The 23245-nt window shown below is 41.7% G+C and overlaps 1 protein-coding gene across 2 annotated transcripts in view; it reads right to left on the bottom strand.

Annotated features, from left to right (window-relative positions):
• The window catches only part of DDAH1 (dimethylarginine dimethylaminohydrolase 1), a 134289-nt gene extending 119613 nt beyond the window's left edge, over positions 1 to 14676 (bottom strand). Inside the window, exon 1 of one of the 2 annotated variants that reach the window (XM_046028316.1) lies at positions 14656 to 14676. Coding sequence is in view for 1 of the 2 variants with exons in the window: in XM_046028314.1 (XP_045884270.1) it covers positions 14029 to 14331 (303 nt within the window). In the remaining variant the exon portion in view is untranslated. Of the gene's footprint in view, positions 1 to 14028; positions 14623 to 14655 lie in introns of those variants that run through there. The other variant, XM_046028314.1, reaches the window with a different exon arrangement.
• Between the last annotated feature and the right edge of the window lie 8569 nt (positions 14677 to 23245).

Below are 23245 nucleotides of genomic sequence, written 5' to 3'. Positions count from 1 at the left end.
ACATAGAAGCAATCCAAATGCCCTTCAATAGATAGATTAAAAAAAGATGTGGGGTATGTACGTATATATGTACATACATATATATGCATAGGTATATGTACACATACATATATAATGGAGTATTATTCTGCCATAAAAAGAAGGAGATCTTGCCATTTATGAGACCGTAGATCGTCCCAGAAGGTATTATGTTAAGTGAAATAAGTCAGACAAAGACAAATACCACATTATTTTGCTTATATGTAGCATCTAAAAAACCAAAACAAATGAAAAAAAGAAAAAACCCTCAAAGCAGAAAGAGACCGTAAATGCAGAGAACAAACTGATGGTTTCTAGAAAGGGGAGAGTAGAGAGAGGTGGCAAAATAGGTAAAAGGGAGTGGGAGATACAGGCTTCCACTTAAAGAATGCATAAATCACAGGGATAAAAGTAGAGTAAAGGGAATATAGTCAAGAGAATCACAACACTATATGGTGAGAGATGGGTGTTATACTGGTAGTGAGCATAGCATAACATATAGATTAGTTGAATCACTATATTATACAGGGACACTAATGTAACATTGTGTACAACTATATTAAAATACAAATAATAACAATTTTGTAATCATGTTGTAGCGTGACTACACTTATTGTGGTGGGCACTGTATAATGCATGGAATTTGTTGATTCATTATGTTGTATTACTTAAAATTAATATAATATTATGTGTTAACTATACTTCAATAAAAATGGTAATAATAAAAAATTAAATAAAACAAAAAATTTAAAGTCCTTAAAATATACTAAATGTATAATGATATTAGAAATACAAATTCAAATCTAAATACTCATAAATGGCGCCTGGGTGGCTCAGTGGGTTAAAGCCTCTGCCTTCGGCTCAGGTCATGATCTCAGGGTCCTGGGATCGAGCCCCACATTGGGCCCTCTGCTCGGTGGGGAGCCTGCTTCCTCCTCTCTCTCTCTCTCTCTCTGCCTGCCTCTCTGCCTACTTGTGATCTCTGTCTGTCAAATAAATAAATAAAATATTAAAAAAAATAAATACTCATAAATGACTGGCTCAAGATCAAATGGTAAATTTAAAGGCAGAGATTCTCTACGTATTCATTTGCTTAGAAGATCAGAGGATGAAAAACAACTATGGAAAGAAAAGCATCTTTTGATTAAGTTGAGGATGACTTGCTCCTAACAAAATGAGTGGAGCGAAAGCCAGAGCCCCCCCGGGACTTGCTTGTATAGCAGCACACACAGGTGCTGGGGGACTGGCCCAGGTGCCCACTGAGGCTCAGGCAGAGGTTTTAATGGTCTTCCCAGCCTCCTGGCATGTTTCGGTAGAGCCAGCAGAGGGGCACAAAATACAAGAGCCATGGATCCCAATTCCTAAGCAAAGTCTTAATGTCTGGACAGGCTACAGGCAGCGAGCCGGAAGCTGAAGAGATGGAGCTCTTTAGCTTCCAGGGTAAGAAGTAGGAAGAGAAAAAAACAGTCTCAACCTTAAGGGCTAGAATGACTGCTCTCTAGAAATACAAAAAGCAGATAACAACAGAAAAGGAGGGACTGATCACTGAAAGAAGAGCTACTCTGTGCAAAGTACAACTCAGCACTTTAACATGTTAATGCATCTAGGCACATAAACTTACAGATGCTCAACCACCCCCATTGTTACAGATGCTGAAACTGAAGCTCCCCTTGCTCAACATGACTCAACTAATAAGCGGGCCAACCGTAATTTGCATCCCTAGCTGTCCTTTTCCACTCTTGAAGGCCATAGAAAAGAAGAGAAAGCACAGCTCAAGGAATGTCCCAGGAATTGGTCTGCCTCCTGAGGCAGTTTAAAAGCATGTGTCTGCAGGTACCAGACTTGGTGTGAGAGGTGTGCATCCTGGAAACGACAATGCTCGGGGAACCCGAGATGACCCAGGACCTCAAGTGATGATGGATTTAGGGAGTGGGGCAAGCTGAAGATGCACGTGGGCAGATTAGTGGGGAGCAGGGGAAAGTAGAATCAGTGGGAAGGAGGCTGGGGTCAACAAAACATAAAAATGTACCGGGCTCTAACGTGGCCCTTTTAATAACTGGTGTACCGTCTGAGTACCTGCCATCCTGCCCTATCACAACACATCATCATAACTTAATTTACAAGTGAAGGTATCATGTCTAAGTGTATGGAAATATTCTAAACCATTTTTGTGATGGAGTCCTTGATATCTGAAAATACCTACTTCTGAAAGGAACCCCAAACTTGCCCCCTACGTTGTGTTTCTTCTCTTCCTTTCCATCTCCTGCATTTTGCTGCATTGAGACAAGTGGTTCTGCCTTCCTACCAGGTAATAAAATGAGACAAACTGCCTATTTGCTCAATGAAAATCAGTGGCTCTGACAGATGTCAAAATTCTATTGTTGCTGCAAACAGCAAAGAATATCAATAAAAGCTAATATTAGAACTTGGTTAAGTTTTATCTTGGTTTCCTAGGTAAGCAGATTTCAATAGCAATGACCTCCAGCCAGAAATACACCTTATGTCACAATCCACCACACACAAGGGAACTGTATGTATGTGTATAAAGGAAATAATACTTGGCTGTCTTATGGGTAATGCATGTGCTCTGACATTTTCAATTCCAGTTCATTTATACAAGAGTGTGAACAACAAGTAGAGGGACCCACTAGGTGGACTTTACGATCTACTTCTGATTTGAAACTTGTAATTTGAAAATCACTATCCAGACCAGAATATGAGGAAAAATTCATGGTGTTATGGGAACTCCTCAACAGAAGGAAAGTAAAGAAGGGTAAGAAAGCTCCAGGGACTGCATACATTCTTTCTCCTCCACTGACAGCTCCAAAAAAGGGTGAAATCAAGAGGAAGGAAGGGTGATACAAAGTTGATTACAAGCTGAAAGAGCCCAGTGAAAAAGCAGAATTCATTCAAAAAAATATTTCTCCTGGCTAGTGGTCCACCAAAATAATGTAACTCAAGAATCCCTCTAATTAGTTGTGATGATCTGCATTACTACCAAACATTATGCAGAAGGAAGGCTTTGTTAGAAAACTGATTTTATCCAAACTTGATGCTGAATGTATATAAACTCTATGTGTGTGTGTGTGTGTGTGTGTGTGTGTTTAAAACAGTCCAAGGGACAGTAGCTGTTGCATTTGTAGAATTTCCAGTCATTAGACTGACCTCAGGGCAGGCGAGTGTTTCAGGGAGCGTGAATCGAATCATAATTGAAACCTCAGCCGCGTTGAGGCCAGTTGGCTATATCTTGTATGTTTTTCTGCACTTACTTTCAAAAAAACCTTCTAACCTAAATCCCTATTCCTTCTCTCCCTCATGGAGAAGCTCCTCTCTGGGGACTAGTTTAGAAGCAATATTTGTCCTCAGTTTTCTTGCAAACCACTCAGAGGCTTCAGTTATCCAGCTCAGTGCTCACAAAGAAAAATGTTGTCATGGACATGACAAATGCATTACCCATTTTTTTTTTTTTTCTCATGTAGTATAGCTCCAAGATGCACAATTCCAAACCCCTTTCCTACAAACACACAATTTCTCCAGTCATGGCCACACTGTTTGCCTCTATAATTATTCTCTTACCAAAATCTTCAAAGCACTGCTTTAGAGGGGGACAAAAGAGCAGGTGTGAGAGAGTACACTCTACTCTTAGTACTAGGCTGCTCAGCTGTGCAAAGGGGGGTTACCACTGAAAATCGGATGCGGTTTCCCTCTAATTACAGACTAACTTGTTACTAACCAGTCAAATACACTTTGTTAGAATGAACCCCAACCTATATGTTAGTTCAAATGATTCATACTTTGTAAGAGTACTAACACTAACAAATATTTCTAAAATGGGTTACTTGGGGAAGAAAATTAAAGTTCCTTTGGGCATTCGTCTGTAAAGGCTGGATTTATACCTATTTAGTGCTGCAGAGTGTGAAGAAAAAATGATGAAACCAGTGATTTTCAAGGTCTCTTCTAGGCCTTTATGCAGTGGTCTGAGAATGGCATGAACATTATAATTATGTTTTAGGACATTTTGTGTTTTGACACATTCTGGGGTTCTTTGAAGAAAAAAAGAAGTGTTCTGTGTTTCCATCCCCAAATGCAATGGAAATCCTAACATTGGACATTGAGGCTTCCTGGGGTCATTGCAGATCTCAGCTTCCATCTGGAAGTTGCTGGTAAGAAAATATAGGTGTCAACACTCCTGGATGCAGTTTGCTCACTGGTTCAGTTCTTATTGCTACCACATTTTCTACTTGCAAAAAAATGAAAAAGATGCCAGTTCAGATGGAAACTACGCTTGCCTGTCTTAATGTAACCTTCCCTCAACTGGTATAGAATGTCACCGAAGGAGAGGTAGAATCAGCTTCTAGCAAATTGTGGAGTTGACAGTCTTTCTCCTCCTCATGTTCCTCCATTAAGCTTCACTTCCCGCCCCAACGGACAGGGTTCCAATTAGCCAGAAGGTCCGATTTCCAACCTATGCAAATGGAAATCAAGCATGACTTGATACCCATAGAGAAACGGTTGGGATTTTGGCCAGGATTCCCAGATCCCAACTGGACAACAGGCATGGTCCTCCAGAATTTTTAAAAAGAGGCTGAGAGGTGCAATCCAATTCAAAGGAGACACAGTGGGTTTTCACTTTTTTTTTTTTTTTTTTTTTTGGCAGTGACCTATAGTAAGAAACATATTTTATATAACTAATTAGTATACATAGAAACACAAATGTATACAAATGAAAAAAGGTTTCATGACACCATCTTACCATGTTGCAGTGCACTCTGACATTTTCTGTTGATTCTGTTACAATAAAAATAAATGGGCTGGTCATGACCCACTAATTGATTTCATGACCCCTCTATGGTAGGTGAAGGACAGCAGTTTAAAAACATGCACACACACAACTGTACAAAAAGCCTTGTCTTGAAGCTGTGTTCTGTTCATCGCTAAACTATTCACATATTTGGGGTGGCCTGGGAAAGCCTGGAAACTAGGGGAGGCCTAAAGCTTTGGAGATGTTTAGTTTGAGAATAACATAAAAATGAAGAAAGCAGCACCCTTTGTGACTAGGGTCTCTCTGTCTCCCAACACTGTATTTTTTGCAGAAAGGAGAACTGGAAAACCTGGGCCCCTGATGAAGGACTAAGAGGGTGTAAAGAAAGAAGAATACCAAAAGCAAGAATAAAATGGTTTGAGTACCTCAAAATAAAGCACTAGATTTAAATTTCTCCACATAAAACTCTGGAATTGGAAAATATGTTTATATCATAGTGGCCTAAAATATGGCCCAAAGCCAAACCATAGTTATGTTATCCTTTCTTTGTAAAATGGGGGTTCTGTATGACCCCCAAAAATTATAATTAAGAGAATAAAGTAGATGTGTTTTTTCCATTATTATCTTTTAATCATACCAAGAGCATTAAATTAGATAATTTCAGCTCTTTGAATAATTTCAGACAAAAAAAGTCTAAGTTTACCACAAACATTATCTCCAAACCTTAAAAATAATTACATCAGTATCTTACTGTTAACAATCTTAAATTGTACATAGCTAACTACAGAAAGGCTACATTTAAATGGGTATACTTTTTTTTTTCTTATTTAGAAAAATAACTATGAAGTTTTGGAAGACAAAAGTTAAAATTTTGAAAACAAAACCCAAATTTTAGCACCAGGAATGGAAATCAACACATATGCACAGAGGGTCTGTAAGCAAGAACTGCCATGGGCAAGTCAAGACTTTTAGTTCTAACAAAAAACACAACTTATATATTTCACATTCATTCACAGTATATACTTCATATTCATTCACTCTCCATTTCTTCAAGCCATTGATTCACATTTACCACAGAAACATCAACTGGCAGACACTGAAGTAATGTGATGCAGACAGTACGTGGGTCTAGGTATGTTACACTCTCCCAGTGGCTCTTATCTAAGTTTTCTAAATAAAAAGTTACTTAAATATGCTATAAATGGTTGAGTGAGCTGAGCTTTTGAAATAGAGTTGGGAAATTCAGCTTTATCTCATAATGGATTATCATGAGCAAGGCATGATGTCATAGGATTGGTTAGTTACGAGGACAAGATGTGTCAGGTTGAATAAAAGCCAGTATTTTTTATTCACTAAACCCTAATCCCATCTCACGAACCTAAGTTATCATCGTTGCCCCATCATTTTTTCCACATCTCCTTATCCTTTTTTTCCCCTACCCTCTATGTCCCGTCCCAACATGACCTGAGACCCAGAAAGAAAACACAGCATCTCCAAGTTGGAAAGAATATTAGATATTCCTACCACTGCAAAAAATCAAAACCAGTATCTCCCGCTCCTAGAACAGTGTTATACCCCTACCATGTTGCCTTTTGCAGTATATTTCACCTATGAGTACAGATGGATGCTTACTTTAGGCTGCACTTGATTTATATTAGTGTGAGATTCACTAATGCCTACTGCAAAGATGGAAAGATGTGTGAATAAAAACACATTTTGACAGCAAAGAGGAAATAATTTTCTCTTACTTGCCATTGACGTGGATAATGTTATATATAACTATATACTATGGGATGCCAGGTTTACCCAATATATCCTAATGTGGCAAATTTGGGACCAAAGAGGAAAAATTACTTCCCCTACCAAATGGCATTCTAGCAACCTCAAGAAATAAGACTCGGTCTTGGAGTGCACAATTAGGAATAGGCTGTGCTAAGGGGTCAATTGCTTTAGGCCCTGAACAGGAAATACAGTTAAGGATGTAGTTCTCTTGGTGAACCTGGAACTAGGGAACGAAATCTCAGCGCTCTGAGAGGGCATAGACAGGCTTTTTTCAATGCTGTATCCTCCTCAATGCTAATGAAATCACTTTTACTGGACTATCACCCCTATCCTACCTCATAGTGCTCGCTGTCTCTGGAATGCTGCCTCTCTTCCTTTCCTGGTGACTTCTAGCTCAATATTCTCTTCTTTTGAGAGGTCCTGATGTGGGTCAGACACTCTTCCTGGAGCTTCCATAGCACTAGACTGAACCCTGTTGTGAAACCAGTCCCCTTTGTCTGCAAGCATCTGTCACCAGTCTGCCTCCCTAGGGAACTGTGAGATCCTAAGGGCAGCAGTGTTATCTAATTCAGCTATGTCTCCCTAGCACCAAACATTGGGTCTGGCATGCAGTAGACAGTTGCTGAATGAACAAACATATAGGAGTGATACAACTATTCTTCCTTTACCTTCTAAAGTACAGTCATTTTTAATATAATCATGGCACTCATAATTAGTACCATAAGCAAATTAGAAAATTTTAGTATTTCTTAAACAAAACAAGAACAAAGAAATCAAGGCAAAATATCTTTAATAAAGGCAAAGGTCTGTTTAGTTAATTAAACATATTCAAATCAAGCAAAATGTTGATGTATTCATATTCACAATAATGAAAATTTACCCCTATAAGCTCATCCAGTAGCAAAAGCAGCTTAAAAGCTGTATTCTCTTTAATTTGTTAACATAAACTAAGTCAGGTTTGCCCACATTGATTTGTTGGGCAAAATTAAACCAACCCTGTAAAAACGTGTACTTTCATCTTTGTACTCTGCTGAGCTGTTTTCTCTAGTCATACTTGTTTAGATGACCTAAACATTCAGAAACAGGAGTCTAAAGTCTGGTTATTTATTCTCTCCATGTGATGCTACTCCTCCTTTAGCACTCAGCTTCAGGAAGACAATGTACATTATTAAATTGTTTGACAATGATGAAGGGAACTGGGATGGCGTTACATGCACATATTTTTAAATGGGATTTGTTGTTTGAGATTATTCCTGCTTGTCCATTTGGATGAAAAGTGCCTGCTTATGAAATGAGCCTGAGGACACTAACAGATTTAAAACCTAATATCAGTTTAGGGAAAATAATACAAGCTAACTTCAAAGGTCAGAGGAGCATGTTGATAGAACATCGGGGACTTAGCTTTGGTAAATAAACATTTATTGACTACCTGGGATGAACAACACACTGTGCTCTGCATAAGATATGAATGAAACTTTTCTTTCATTAAAATTTCATTTATTTTACCTTTAATCATGATATCTCTTGAGTAGGGGAATGAACTCTACAATGTGTCCAAGTCTCCAGGTAGAAAATGAGGCTTTCTCAAGTGATTACAGATGTTAATAGCAAATGCCCATGAAATAAACAACAACCAGCACTCATTTTTTAAACACGCATCTCCAAATTCATACTGAGATTCATAAGAGGTGATGAATAATTTATGTATGATTCAAAAGCAATAGAAGGTAAATCTTTGTTCAAAAGTCTTAAGTAGATTTTTCTGTGTTGTGGCTTATATTAATGGATGGACACTTACCATTACTATAGTAAAACCAATTTTGAAGAAATCTGAGCTCAACAAAAACTTAAATACATGCAAAAGCTATTTTCCACCATATCTGAATTATAAGGATCCATCTCTGCCTTCTTAGTCTTATAATGATTCTCTAATGATCCTAGGAATCTCTGCAGAAAGCTCATTTTCAGCTAATAGTATCTAATAGAAGTCACTCCCTACTCATCACTGTGTTCTTTATTTTCAAGGCTTTCAAGATCAACTGCATGGGAATAGATTGCATTATATATAGATGCACTCCAGTTTCCAAGACATATCAAGTTCCAAACATTTTTTGCCAAGGCCAAGTAGAGTCAGAAAGAAACATCCTGAAAGGGAGCAGTTGTTCTAACCAGTTGGAGGTGACAATTTATCAAGAGCCGTTAATCTGCTGCCATGTAAAGAGCCTCCAGCACATCTACTTTCCATCTTGGTGAGATGAAGAGTAAGTTCTAATTATGGCTTAGGGGAGTTTTCTCACCTGATGTTAAAAAGAAATTTGAGAAAATGGATGCATTTTAAAAGGCAATCATCCAGTCTGGTGGTAAAGAAGATACAATTCTGCACAAATTGTGCCTATGTAATTCTGGGGTTTCACGTAAATGATCAGATTATTATTATTTAACTAAAATGAAAACAATCGACTCTCATTTATGAGAGGAGGGAAGTAAAACTTTCCCCTCGTTAATATCCAACTGAGATTTGCATATTGCTGGCTGCATAAAAAGGGATTCGGGTAGTTATTTTGTTATTGATTTAATGTTCTGTTATGATTAACCACAACTGGCTACAAGCACATCAAGGAGAATGACCTTCACATTTTCATGAAGACCTCAGTTCTGTCACTTATTAGCTGTATGTTTTTGGACAACTTACTTAACTCTGGTTACCTGAGCCTCAGTTTCCTTCTTTTAAATACAGTTCATAATAATACCATGTTTTGCAATTCACACACACACACACACACACACACACACACACACAACGTGGTACATGTTAGTTAGTCATTAGACATGGTCTTGATGTTCACCTTGCTCTGGGATCATCAGGGTTATGCTTTTAGCTTAACCAAAGAATAAACCCAGGGCCAAAATATGTAGGTCCAAACAGTTAAGTGCCCTAACAAAAGGGGAATTTCTATCTAAATAGGTATTGCTCGTGCCTTCCATTTATGCCTCCATGTCCCTACCCAATGTCCAATTCCACTTTTTGGATTTGTTACCTTGTGCTATGTGCATTGCCTTCTTCCTCAAGAAGCCCCTAAAAACATAAATGGTCCAGGAAAGGATAATTAGGGCCGTTATCACCTTGTGAGAATGAGTTTGTGTGTTTTTACTCCTAGACAGAATATCCCACATACTAATCCTTGGTACCTGGGAAAGGATAAAATGACTCTGAAAGAGGGGCAAAAGGGCACAGGATATACTTTACAATTTTGCTTGAGTAACCTTCACCAGTTAATCATTATGTACTAAAAACCCTCTGTAAGGAAAATCAGGAAAATGTTATTCGTAGCTGCCTCTAAGGAAGGGAACAGGGTAAGTCAGGTACAAGAGCAGGGAAACTTACTTGCACTGCCTATCTATCCTCTTGTACCTTTTGAATTTGGTGCTGCAGAAATGTATAACCCATCCAAAAATTTTAATTTTTTTAAACCCAATCCTTTTACATTCTGTCACTTGTCTTACTTTAGCTCTTAAGTATTTGTTTACAGGATGTTGGCATTTATAAGTTGACTTTTTTTCTTCTAAAATCAAGCTGAATTCATTTAAAATACGACTGGTTCTCTTTTTTTAAAATTATGTTATGTTAGTCACCATACAGTACATCATTATAACTGGTTCTCAAAGCTAATTTGTCTGTCTTCATGAAGACCGAGTTATGAGACAATTAACATTATTTGCTGACTCTCTACACGCAGTTTTCTTCACTAAAACTTAAGCTTCCTGCAGACAGCACCTGCATTTTACTAATCTCGGTAGGCTCCATTGTGGCTTTCACAGAAGGGTTACTTTCTTGAGTTCTGTTCTCAGTCCTTTCTTCCAAGGAAGAAAAGTCATTAAATATAACATGATGTTTTGATAAAGTAATTTTCCAGAATTATTATAAAAACAAGCAAAATAACAAGAGACAGAGACAGGTACAAGGAGAGGAAGAGAAAAACAAAACAATTATAAATCACCTGCACTTGTAACGAAACTTTTGGGACTCTATTGAGAATGCCTGCAAAACACCAAATATGTCCTAAGCAGGGAAACCTAAGGTTGATCTAAAGTCATGGACACACATGTCCAACAAAACATTTGCTGCATGAGTCTTGTGTGCAAGGTCCTGGGAATAAAATGTTAAGGAATGCAGATGTGATCCTTGTCCCGAGAGTTCTCATAATAGTGGGGAGATACAGAAAGTTAAAAGAGGTAGTTATCATACGGTATGAAAGACACCATAGAAGGAAGTGCAGAGAGTTACAAGTGCTCATAAAAGGAGGAACAACCCTATGCTTGGTTGTTTAGTGTCACAGTGGTTGGGACTAGAGCTTTAGAGTGCTACAAATTCGAGTTCAAGTCCTAGTTTCACTGGTTCCACTTTATAACCTTGGCCAAGGTATTTAATCTCTCTAAGCTTCAGTTCCTGTCAACTTTAAAGTAAGAATAATGATAGTACTGAGCTCAAAGGGTTGGTGTGGGCATTCAGTGAAATCCATGTCATAAATCTGACACTATGTTTTGCAAATGGCAAGCACCCAATAGAGATTAGCTGATAATATTAATGATAACAGCAAACTGAGAAATGATGCATGAGTAGAACAGCTAGGTAGAATGGAGAAGAGAGAAAAGAGGAAGAATGTCCTAGACAAAAGAGAAATGTATGCCTAGAAAAGAAAAGCGTGGTGAGCTTTAGTGAAAGAACCTGGCTTGAGCCAAAAGGTTGGGAGGCACCTGGGGTAGAGTCAGAGTTGCAACTGAACCTGGAAAGGCAGACAGAGTACAACTCAATGGGTTTATCAAGCTTAATGGAGGGTTCTTCAAGAAGCTTCATCAGAGCAGGGACAGGATCAGATCTGAGTTTTAGAAAGAGCAGCTTAGAGACTTGGACTCTATAGCATGAAGAATGGAATGGAGAGTAAGGAGACACATGGCAAGGAGATCAGCGGCAATAATCTTAAAATAATGCCTTCACTGTTGTGATATTTCAGTTAGGGAGGCAGGTATCACATGAAAAGTATATACAACAGTCCAAAGAGAATCTTGAAGTAATTATTATGAGCTTGTTAATATTAGCTAGTTAGCATTTCATTCATTCATTCATTCACTCAACAATTAATGCAGTGAACTGGTGGGAGATTTCATAGAGTGTTAGTCTTCCAGAAGACTGCATAGCCCTGCCTTCCAGAAGCACCCCATCCAACACAACTGCCCGTGCTCTCTCTGGCTACAAGATGTTACTCTGCTGATTCAGATCATATGCAATGGTAAAGGCATTTTTGGGAGACAATATGCACCTGTAGGAAACTCAAGCTGGGAGGAAGTGCTACATAGCAGATTAGGATGGATCCCAAGGTGTGAATATGACTCCCCTTCACCGTGGGAAGGGGAAATGTCACTGTAACTACCTCAGTATATAGCAGACTTCTCACTGCTCAAAAAAAAGAAAATCTTCCATGACCCATTGTTAAGTAAATAATAACAACCACCATTCATGAAATGTCCTACCCTATAAACTTCAGATGGATTAACAAATTTAGTACAACAAATTTATGAAATAAGTATTAGGTCTACTTTTCAGGTGAGAAAGTTGAGGCAAGAGACACTCCCCAAGGTCACAGAATTAGCTGTGGTCTGGTGTTCCTATCCACCACACTGTGGGGTCTCTGGCAGAGAGCCACTAGATTGAAAGAAGAGTGAAGCCAGCTTAAAATGTATGCCTCAAAATCTGACAGGGGAGAAGGATCACTGCCCACTTACAATCAGGAAGCCAAAATTTGGAAGGTTTTATTATAGGAATAAAATGAAATGGATGATTAAACGTGCAAAAGCCTCTTGACAGGAAATTGGACTACCCTCATCAAAGGAGTACCATTTTGAAAGGGTTTTTGAAATGTCTTTTACTCTTTTAAACACAAACCACAGTTGTGCCATATGGCCTAGGACACACCAGAAGTATTCACATGGGGTTATATGCTTATCAGTTTAAAATAGAGTAGGCCGGGCGCCTGGGTGGCTCAGTGGTTTAAGCCGCTGCCTTCGGCTCAGGTCATGATCTCAGGGTCCTGGGATCAAGTCCCGCATCGGGCTCTCTGCTCGGCAGGGAGCCTGCTTCCCTCTCACTCTCTCTGCCTGCCTCTCTGCCTACTTGTATCTCTCTCTGTCAAATAAATAAATAAAATCTTTAAAAAAAATAAAATAAAATAAAATAAAATAAAATAGAGTAGGCCATCTCAATGACTCAAAGGTGTGGCAAAGGAAATAAAAGGTAAAGAAAACGAGACTGGTTAGTCTTTTTGTTTTCTGCTAAGGTAGGGTGAACAACGGCTGAACTGTCTCAGTAAGAAATAAATGCAATATGCTTATTCTCTCAGCCCATGTATGTTCTATCAACTAAGTAGTGAAGCATGTGCAGAGTAAGCATATTTTAACTATGAGCTCTATGAGGCATTTCTAATGTCCACTGAATAAAGACGAAATGGGGAGGGGGGAATCCCTAACTGTCCAGATATGAAAGAAACCACGGGCTTCTTGCAATGTCACTTGATGCCAACAGAAACAGAGTCTTGAGGCTGGGCTTTTAGCCTGGTGATAAGGGGAACCCATGCCAGATGGCATTTTAAAATCCATTCTCACTCTCTTTCTCCCCACTAACCTGCCTTGGGTTTAAAGCCATCACAGCCATTTTCACAAGCTGCACTATTTGAAAGTAACCACTTTCCCTTGAGAACACACAAAGCTTTAATTCTGTAAGTTTAAAAACATCGTAAAAATCATGGAATTTCTGAAACAACCATTTTTAATTAAACCCAACACCCTACACCGAGGACAGCTTTCCACACCTCGCCTATTCTATTCGTGAACACGTATTCTCAGCTCACCAACAAACCACTCCCCTGACACTCGCTTTCTGCCCGACTCACTCGCCACCACTAAAAAGTAACTCGGGACGCCCCAGGTCTGTGCCGCCAACACTGGGTTGATTCCTCAGGCCCGCGCGGCTCCAAGCCCCAGGCGGGACTTGGGGGCTTCAGGGTCACAAACCAGCGCTGCCCCCCAAGACTCCTCGCCCAGCCAGGAGCAGCAACCCTCCCTGGGAAACGCTCAGAGTTGCACTGTCTCTACCACTGTTCACTCTTTACACGTGAAAAATGCCAGTGAGGTGGATTCCCCACCCCACCCACCTGCCGGAGTCCGCACCACCACACTCAGTCGGGGCGTCTTGGAGGCACCCCAGCTGTGCCGACAGCCAGGAGGCGTGAACAATGAACTTCTCTCTCTCTGTCTCTCACTCTCACACACACCCCCTCTCCCCCAAAAGGAGAAGTTTTGAACTAGCCGGGGGCCAATTTCGCGATTCCGCCCGCAACTCCCGCGCGGGCGGCGGGGGAGGGCCCGGTGCGCATTCCCGGCCGCGCCCCTCGCGTCGCCAGGCGGTCAGTTACCTCCTTCCTCCGGCTGGGCGCCCCGGGTCGAGTGATGAGGGCCGTCTCCTCGCACACCACGGCCACGTCTTCCACGAACACGCAGTCGGGGAGGCTCTCGTCGGCCGGCAGCTGCACCACCTGCAGCCCCAGCTTACTGCCCAGCACGCCCACGTAGAGCTGGTGCTGCCGCTCGGCACGGGCGAAATCCACCTCGTCGCCCTTGGTGCGCCTCAGCGCGTGCTGGCACAGGGACTCGGGCAGTGCCCGCACCACGGCGTGGGTGGCCCGGCCGAAGGCGGCGGGGTGGCCGAGCGCTGCCATGGCTCCGGGAGGCGGCGGGGCGGCGGCGGCGGGGTCCTCCCTCGGGCAGCGCGCGCCGAGCCTGCGAGCGCCCGGCGGCTCCCCTTGGCAGCGGATGAATGTGGTGCAGGAGGAGCCCGGCTCGCGCCCCGAGCCCTGCCCGAGCGACTGAGCATGCCCAGAGCTCCCGGCGCCGGCCCGCGCTCCCACCCCGGCTCTTTCGGGTTTGCTGCAGCCAAGGCGGGAGTTGCAGCAGCGAGCACCGCACGAGGAGTGGGCGGAGGAAGCGGTGAGCGCCGGAGCTGTGCGCAGTGGGAACCGCGGTGGACCCGGGCCTGAGGTTACCTGTATTCCGCCGCAGGTGCACACCTCACATCGACCCCAAGGCGCACGTGAAGATGCCATGGTTTGAGCAGAGTGTCTGGAGGGCTTCGTGGTGGTCAAGAGGCCAAGGGATGGGGTGATTCCTTTGTGGATAAATACTCTGACCTTTCTCCCTACTCTCTCGGTCCCCGGTTGCCCTACACCTGCTACCACCCCCAGTTCCTAGCGTGAGGATCCGCTTTCCTACCCAGATCTGAGAATGACCTTTCACCCCCGGTGAGCCAAGAGATTCTAAGAATGTGTTTCTTCCCATCTGTGAGAAAGAGGAAGAGTCCAAAAACACATGTTGAGAGAAGAACAGAGATATAGAAACACAGGACAATCAGTTGTCATGGACAATGGGATTCTGGTGTGATTGTCTCCAGGGCCCACAGATGTAGGGAGGCAAAGACCAAGCGTGTTTTCCCCACTATGGACCAGCGCTCCCATCGCGCAGTGTCAGACAAACATAGCATCACAACTTCTCATCACTAGGAAAGAAGGTTTCCAACCTTCACCCTGGCATTCCCTTCATGCCAGTACAGACTCCGTTCAATTCCCGTGGTATTTGTTGAATGTTTCTTTTTCCATAAACCTCAGGGAGTGCCTTTTCCTTCGTAATGGCACTATTTTTCTCCCCTTACCTATCACAGATTAAATAATCCTTGGGTTCTGTTTCTTTTGAGACGACCCACTTCAAAAACCAAACCATAACTCCAAAATGGTCTCAGCTAATAAGATTCTTTTCTCAGATTCTGTAGCACATTTCCAAGTTAAAGATTGATTAGATCATGAAACATTAGATTTGAACGAGACCTTAGAAATCCTCTAACTTCCCATCCAAAGGTCCTGAACTCCAGCTAAAACATACATGACAGTCATAAGATCTTCACTTGAGCATTTTAAACCTCTCTAACTTAAGAAGCATATTCTACTTTTGAAGAGCCATAATGGTTAAAATCTTCATTTGGAACTTAAAACCCACTGGTCCAAATTCTGTCTTCTAGCATTACATAACAAGCTCATATTCTCTTTCACAAGATTGCCTTCATGTTATCTGAAGACAGTTCTCATATCTATGTTGCCTGATACCACCCTCCCACCCCCCATCTTGGCCTTGACCCTGAACCACCAAAAAGTAACTAGTGATTTGGGTTCCAACATGCTGATAGTCTTCCTTTTGACACATACCAGTTTGTCTGTATCTCTTTAACTCATGGTATCCACAATAGAAACAATTCTTCCTGTGTGTTGTGACCGGCACAGACGACGGCAGGACCCTTGTTCCAGATGCTAGACTTCTATTCACACCACCTAAGATTGTATTCACTTTCTTGATGACCCAGTGCCAAGGCCACAGGCTTCTTGCCAGAATTCTGATCCCAGTTTTTAGGAAATGTGGGCTTCTAGGAGAAGATCAATCTGAGGATCCTGGAATGATTGTCCCAACTGAGCCCAGAGAAGATGTGATCTGCCTTCTCTCCCTGTCTCAAAGATGACCTGAATGTAAATGCCAGATGCCATGGCATTTCTCAGCTTCAAAAGTGAGGGGTCTTTTTTTTTTTTTAATATTTTATTTATTTGACAGAGAGAAATCACAAGCAGGCAGAGAGGCAGGCAGAGAGAGAGGAGGAAGCAGGCTCCCCATGCGGGGCTCGATCCCAGGACCCTGAGATCATGATCTGAGCCAAAGGCAGAGGCTTTAACCCACTGAGCCACCCAGGCGCCCCAAAAGTGAGGGGTCTTAAGTGAAGGGCAGCTCTTACCCTGACGTAGGAGAGGGGCCAAAATTAAAATAACAAACCTTGAAGACCTACTTTGTTCGACTTCTGAGACAAGACTCTCAGGGGACCCAGGCTGCCCTATCAGTACTAACTTGCTGTCAGAAAACACTTAACGGTGGCCTCAGACAGGGGTTTCCTCTAACGCTACAGCTGAAAGCCAACCCATGTGCTGTTCTTGACCTGGCTAAAATACGAGACTTTGTTCCTCCCCCCAATTCCAACCCAAAACTGAGTCTCCATCTACCTCCAATTGGCCTCTACCTAGCAAACTTAGTTAATGCCAGTGCCCTTTTAGAGCCTAAATAATTTGCCTGCCACTCAGTGCCCTGAGCCTAACTTTGAGTGGGGTCCCATGTACCACTCTGGGCTCATGTCAGCCCAGCAGCCAATTAAAACGTGAGATTTTTTTTCTGCTAGCCATGTCTTTCCATACCGAAACTGGGCCACTGGTTTTTAAAAATTTAATCTTGTAGTTATCTTTATTAAATGCTATCTGCTTCATTCCCACTTGCCTAGTTTTGATTCTGCCATCTTGTGCATTATTTATTACCTCTAGTTTTGTGTCATCTGAAATTTGATAAGCATGCCTTCTGTCTCCTCTAAGCAGTTGTCAAAAAGTGTTAGAATGTATATGTCAGTGAAAAGAATAACAAGAACACCAACTCCAGTAAATTATAGTTTACATACCTTCCTGCTTGAGTAATGAAGGACTGTTTTTAGGAAAATAGACTTTCTTGAGCCTAATACATTTATAAATTCATTTTTCCCCACAAATATTTATTGAAAATTCCCAGGGCACAACACTATATTACATACTTCAGAGATATATAAGAAGCATAAAAACATGATCCTTGACCTTGAAGAGCTTACAAACCTCCCTGGGAAAATGAGACATCCAAAATTGAAGCTATGACAAGGGCACATGGAAGGCACAGAAAACAAAGTGCTATAGGAATTGAGGGAAAGAGATTATCATTGTGGCTAATGGGTGTGGAAGAGAGCTGCTTGGAGGTGAATGGACTTGGTTTAGACCTTGAATAATTTTTAGGATGTGAATAATTGGAAGGCAAAAATAAGAATTCTAAGGAAAAGTACATGCAAAAGCCAGACATACATTCCAGGGATAATCAATCCAATGCACACATATATTGGTTAAGATAGTTCTAGATGTGACAACAAACAACCCCAACAAATATATTGGTATAAAACTGGTATAAGTTTATCTCTTGTTTACTTAAAGTCTACCACAGTTGGTTCTGATTGATTCCTGACTGTTCTCCCAGAAACATGGAGGGATCCAGCCTTCTTCCATTTTGTGGCTCCAACACTTCAAAACATGGCACCCATACTCACCATGCTCACCTTCCTAAAGCTGAACGAAAGGGAAAGAACATACAGCACCATGTGTGAGAGGCTTAACGGGCCAGGCCAGAAAGTGAAGCATGTCATTCCTGCTCACTTTCCTCTGGCTGGAACTCGGTCGCACAGCTACAGTAACCACAGGGAAGAGCTGGGAAATACAGCCTTCTCTGGGCCCCAAAGGAAGGTCACAGAAACAGCCAACAGGGTTCTGCCCTAGAAAACAATGGGAAAAATGGGAAATAAATGTATAAGGTATTAAGTTTCCCTCATTTGAGCAATGAATAGACAGATGGGGTGGAGATTAAGTGTAGCCTCTAGAGCCAAACTCTGTGGGTGGCGCATGGCTCTGCTATTTTCTTGTATGATCTTAGACCTCCTTCTTAAAAGCTCTTTGCCTAAATTTCATCCTCATCTGTAAAATGGGAAATGATGAATCCATTATCATAGGGTTACTATGAAGGTTAAGTTAGTAATACAAGGTGCTTAGAAAAGTGCCCAGAATAGTACCTAACACCTAGTTCAATAAATACTGTCCATTGGCATGCTGTGAACAGAAGGCTCTGAATGTGATTTCCTATCAGAGGTCAAATCACATATCCACATTCACTGAATTATCAGAGCCAGACAGGTATCCTAATGCTTTCCCACAGAACCTGTGGTTTTCCTAGACTGACAGACGAAATCTCACCCACAGGTGTAATCATAGATTCAGTACCTATTTGTTAAACCCTTGCTACATGCTGTGTACTGCATTAGGCACTGGGGATGCAATCATGAAAGACAATGTAGAGTTTATTTATTTATTTAGAGCACATGTGCACTGGGGATGGGCAGAGAGAGAGAGAGGGAGAAGAATCCCAAGCAGGCTCCATGCTCAGTGGGGAGGCCAACTCGAGGTGCGATCTCATGACCTAGAGATCATGACCTCACCCAACAGCAAAAGTCAGACACTTAACCAATCAAGTCACCCAGGTGCCCCAATAATGTAGGGTTTATTATGGTTATATTGCTCTTTTTGCCCTTCTACACATTTTAAGAGCTTTATAACTAATTCCCTGTTTAAATTTCCTCCATTTGAAATACCTAGAGCTGTTTTTATTCTCCTTGGTGGACTCTGATACAAAGGCAACTTTTCTTCTCCATTGATAATATTGCTGGTACTTGTATTTGGTATCAATTTTATTTTTTTTTATTTTTTTTTTTAAGATTTATTTATTTGACAGACAGAGATTACAAGTAGGCAGAGAGGCAGGCAGAGAGAGAGAGAGGAGGAAGCAGGCTCCCAGCCAAGCAGAGAGCCCGATGCGGGGCTCGATCCCAGGACCCTGGGATCATGACCTGAGCTGAAGGCAGAGGCTTTAACCTGCTGAGCCACCCAGGCGCCCCTGGTATCAATTTTAGATAGCAAACATTTCAGGATTAAAATAGGCATTCCTGACTTAGTCTTTCTTACTTTGTTATTTAGAAGATTCAAGAATTACTTTCAGTGGGGAACAGGTGTTTGGGGATGGGGGTGGGAATCCTAAAAGAGAATGAGGGGTCAAGGGTGTCCTCTTCCATCTCAGTGCTAAAAATACTGGATCAAGTAAGTACTATAAGTATGCATCCTGACAATAAGTCTTGAGTGTTTCCACATAACAGTCATTAAATTTGATGCAAAAAGGGTTTACAGTAGCAGACACCCATTGTTGCAGAGTTTCCTTGACATCCAAGGAGTGAATGATGTTTGGTTGAATGGGCAGGCAATAGGTTATAGACTAGAAGATGGTTTCAGGGTAGTCAGGGCTCTGGTTTCTAAAGTCAAGATGTGTAGCCTCCTAATTTCAGTTTCTTCAACTTTCATCTGGGAATTCATTCACTAAACAAATATTTACCAAGCACCTACAACATATATGGTAGAGTAATATATATAAGCAGTAACCAAGGCATGGTAAACTTGACTTTGGCTCCTAGCCTTCCTGCATTCTAGTGGTATAACCTTGGTGTGCTCTAGACCCATACTTCACCATTTTCTGTCTTGCTCTAAGCCCTGGAGGACTGATCTTCATGGACTGCACCACCTGGGATCCCATTATTGTTGACTTTGGCTGGCCAGTGGGGCGCAATTACCAGAGACTGGAGGGCAAGAGGGAAGAAGGAGATCAACATATTTATTCCTCCACCCTTTTCCTACTTTTTCATGGTTCTACAACATCCACACCCTTCTATAATCGTAGCTTCTCTACGGTGCCCCTTTTGGGTGATTCCAGCTCCTGGCTGGTTCGGATAGCTACTTTCATGGAAGTAAATAGCACACATTCCAAAGCCCACTTTTAAGCCCATGACATTGACTATTAAAAAAAAAAAAGATGCCAAAAAAAGGTCAATTCGGCATTTTCAGAAAGGACATTTGGCAGTATTCAATGTATGAGGAGGCTGTGTTTAGGGCCATCCATTTTCTCCAGTTTCTCAAAGTATTTCCTGGCATTGGAATGTTGATCAGAGTAGCTGTAGAAGGTACTGACAGATTCAACATAATAATCATCACAGGTGTGTTTAATGTAAAGATATCAATGAAAGCAGCAAAGTTAGAATTCCTAACCCCCATATTCTGGAAAGAAGTGGCTGATTTGCTGTAGGTCAGTGGAACTGCTTAACGGTGTTCCTCAAATTATCTACATCTGGGGGTGGCAATGACCTCCTGTTTTTGCTAGTCTCTGGGTACCCTCACATCCCTTGTTCATTGTCTTTACCCTGTTCATACCTCTAAAACCATTCTCTTCAAAATTCTTAGTTGAGCATGCCATTTGTTTTTTCACCAGGGAGCTTACTTGGGTGACTCACTTAAATTTATATGTAAATGACAGCTATATGTAAAGTGAGAGTTATAACACCTTAATCTCTGGGTTAAGGCTGAAATGTGACAGCAAGGACAAAGGTTCTTATTGTGCCCGGCACCATGAAGTCTTCAATTAATGATGACCCCTAATATTAATAGTGTTGTGTTCTTATACCAGGCACTATGATGAATACCAAAGTTTCCATCTGCCTTTGTGCAAAATGCCCATTGCCACCATGCAACATACTCAAGTCTTTCAAATGAGATAACATAAAAAGTGCTTACCTCAGTAATGGGGATGCCATAAACATTTAGGAAGTGCTCTTGGCTCTTCAAAGCTCAGCTTTTTCTTCTCCCCACCCCCACCCATACACGGCACATTTCCCCTGTCCAGACCTCTGTACCCCTTTCTATTCCTCTCTTATGCTGCTTATTATTTTCTCTTAGCAGTGTAATAACCCATTGATGCTAGAGTCATCTACTTCAGTATAACCACGTTAGTGGCTAATGAAATAATCAAAGCATCCTGAACAGTACAGAATACTACGTAAATGTATCAAGTCTGAACAAGTTGTGATGTTCTGCAAAGGCTACTGTGGCCCTGACATTTTAGAATTCTTTTAATTTTCATTTTTTTACAGCTTTTAGCAACATTGTCTTTCCAGAACTATTTTGTATTTTTTTTCTTAAATGTATTTTTGTGGGGCAGGAATAGATTGTGGGAAAAACCTTTCAAATTTTAGGTAATACTAAAGGTTGAAGAAAAGAAAAACATTTCTCTGTAGTTGAAACTGAGGGGTGTGTGTGTGTGTGTGTGTGTGTGTGTGTGTGTGTGTGTGTGTACCTGCTCCTGGGCTTTGATAAGCCCCCTTCATTTCTTTATGAAATGAAGTTGCTTCATTTCCTTATAAAGAACAATGAACTGCTGGTGTTGTAATTCCAGAGAATTGTCATGTTTGCTCTTGTGGTTTCAAAGCACAACTGTTTTAACATAGCATCAGAACACACATGTCCTAGGAATCCTCCTTCCTGCTTCCTCCTTTGCATCAGTGTTACTGCTCTCCTGGCTACTGCTGTTGCATCTCCTTCTTCTTCTTCTTCCCCTTCTCCTCCTTTTCCACTCCTCCTCCCCCTTTCCTCTCTACATCCCACTTTTATAGATTTTGAGAGAGAGAGAGAGAGAGTGCATTATCCGCGGGGAGGGGGAGAGGGAAAGGGAGAATTAGGCTCCCCACTGAGCGGGGAACCTGATGTGGGGCTGGATCCCAGGCCCCTGAGACCATGACTTGGGCTGAAGGCAGACCCTTAACTGACTGAGCCACCCAAGTGCCCCTTGTCCCACTGCTTTTAAATGTTAGTGTTTCCTAGAGTTATTTAGCCTTGTTCTCTTTTCTTCCAACTTTACATGTTCCCTCCTGTGGATGAACTAATCTAGGCCCATGACTCAAATACCTTCTCAATGCCCACAATGCCCAGACTTTCATTTCTGGTCCTGCAATCTCCCCAGTGCATCAGAATTGCCTAGAAGACACCCCTGTTCTGCTACTCCACAGAAACTCCAAAGTCAACATGCCCACAGAACACATCACGTTCCTTTCAGGATCCTTCTCTCCTTCCATTCCATTGAGAGTTGCTCAAGCCAGTGTCTGAACATTAGCTTAGCTTTCTCCTTTGCTTCCGCATTTCATCAATCGTCCTTTACTAACAAATAATCTTCCTAAAATGGCTCAAATCCATCCTTGTCTCTCCAACTACTCTGCCTCCACCTAGTCCAGAATATAATTACTGGTCTCCTGGATTATTGCAACAGCCCTCCTATCCAGAGTGGTATTTCTAAACTACAAATCTGACCATGACACTCTCTTGCTTATATCCTCCAGGGGCTTCTCCCATGCTCAGAATGCAGTCCAAATGTCTTACCATGGCCTGCAAGACACCCCTTCACATCCTCATTCTGGTCACTTCCCACCGTTTGCCTTACGTGGACCTTTGCGTGTGGTGTTCTATCACCTGGAAGGTGCTCTATCCTATCCTTGCTTGGGTAACTCCTGGGCTTACTTTAAGACTCAGTGAAGGCATCATCCCTTCTAGGAAGACTTCCCCCATCTCTCTAAGCTGGATGTGGTCCACCTACATCCATTTTCACTCCCATCACAGCGCTCTATTACTTGCTAGTTGAGGAGCTCTTGGCAAACAGACATATATTTTTATTGCTGAATTGTTAATTCAGGTGTTTAGAGAATGACTTAATTAAAGCAATGGATATTATGCACCTTTCTGTATTCTCATCAGCCTACGTTCATAAGAATGGGTTTCAGTTCTTACAAAATAAGAGGATTATAGCAGGCCAAGAGTCTATGATTCTCTTACTACAAATGCCTGTTAATTGCTGTGTAGTAGTAGAGTTCGTGGTCTGGGTATGAATCCTGACTCTGTCACAGGTGTGTGTTCTTGTGCAATTTGCCTAACCTTTCTTACCCTAGACCCTTGTATGCAAAGCAGGAATAGTAATACCCACCTAAGATGGGTTTAAAAGTATCTTAAATAAATATGACAGGGGCACCTGGGTGGCTCAGTGGGTTAAGCCTCTGCGTTTGGCTTGGGTCGT

The sequence above is a fragment of the Meles meles genome, chromosome 1 (assembly GCF_922984935.1).
Source record: "Meles meles chromosome 1, mMelMel3.1 paternal haplotype, whole genome shotgun sequence".
NCBI lineage: Eukaryota > Metazoa > Chordata > Mammalia > Carnivora > Mustelidae > Meles > Meles meles.
The sequence above is the reverse complement of the archived record's forward strand: the minus strand, read 5'-3'. Positions and strand labels throughout refer to the sequence as shown.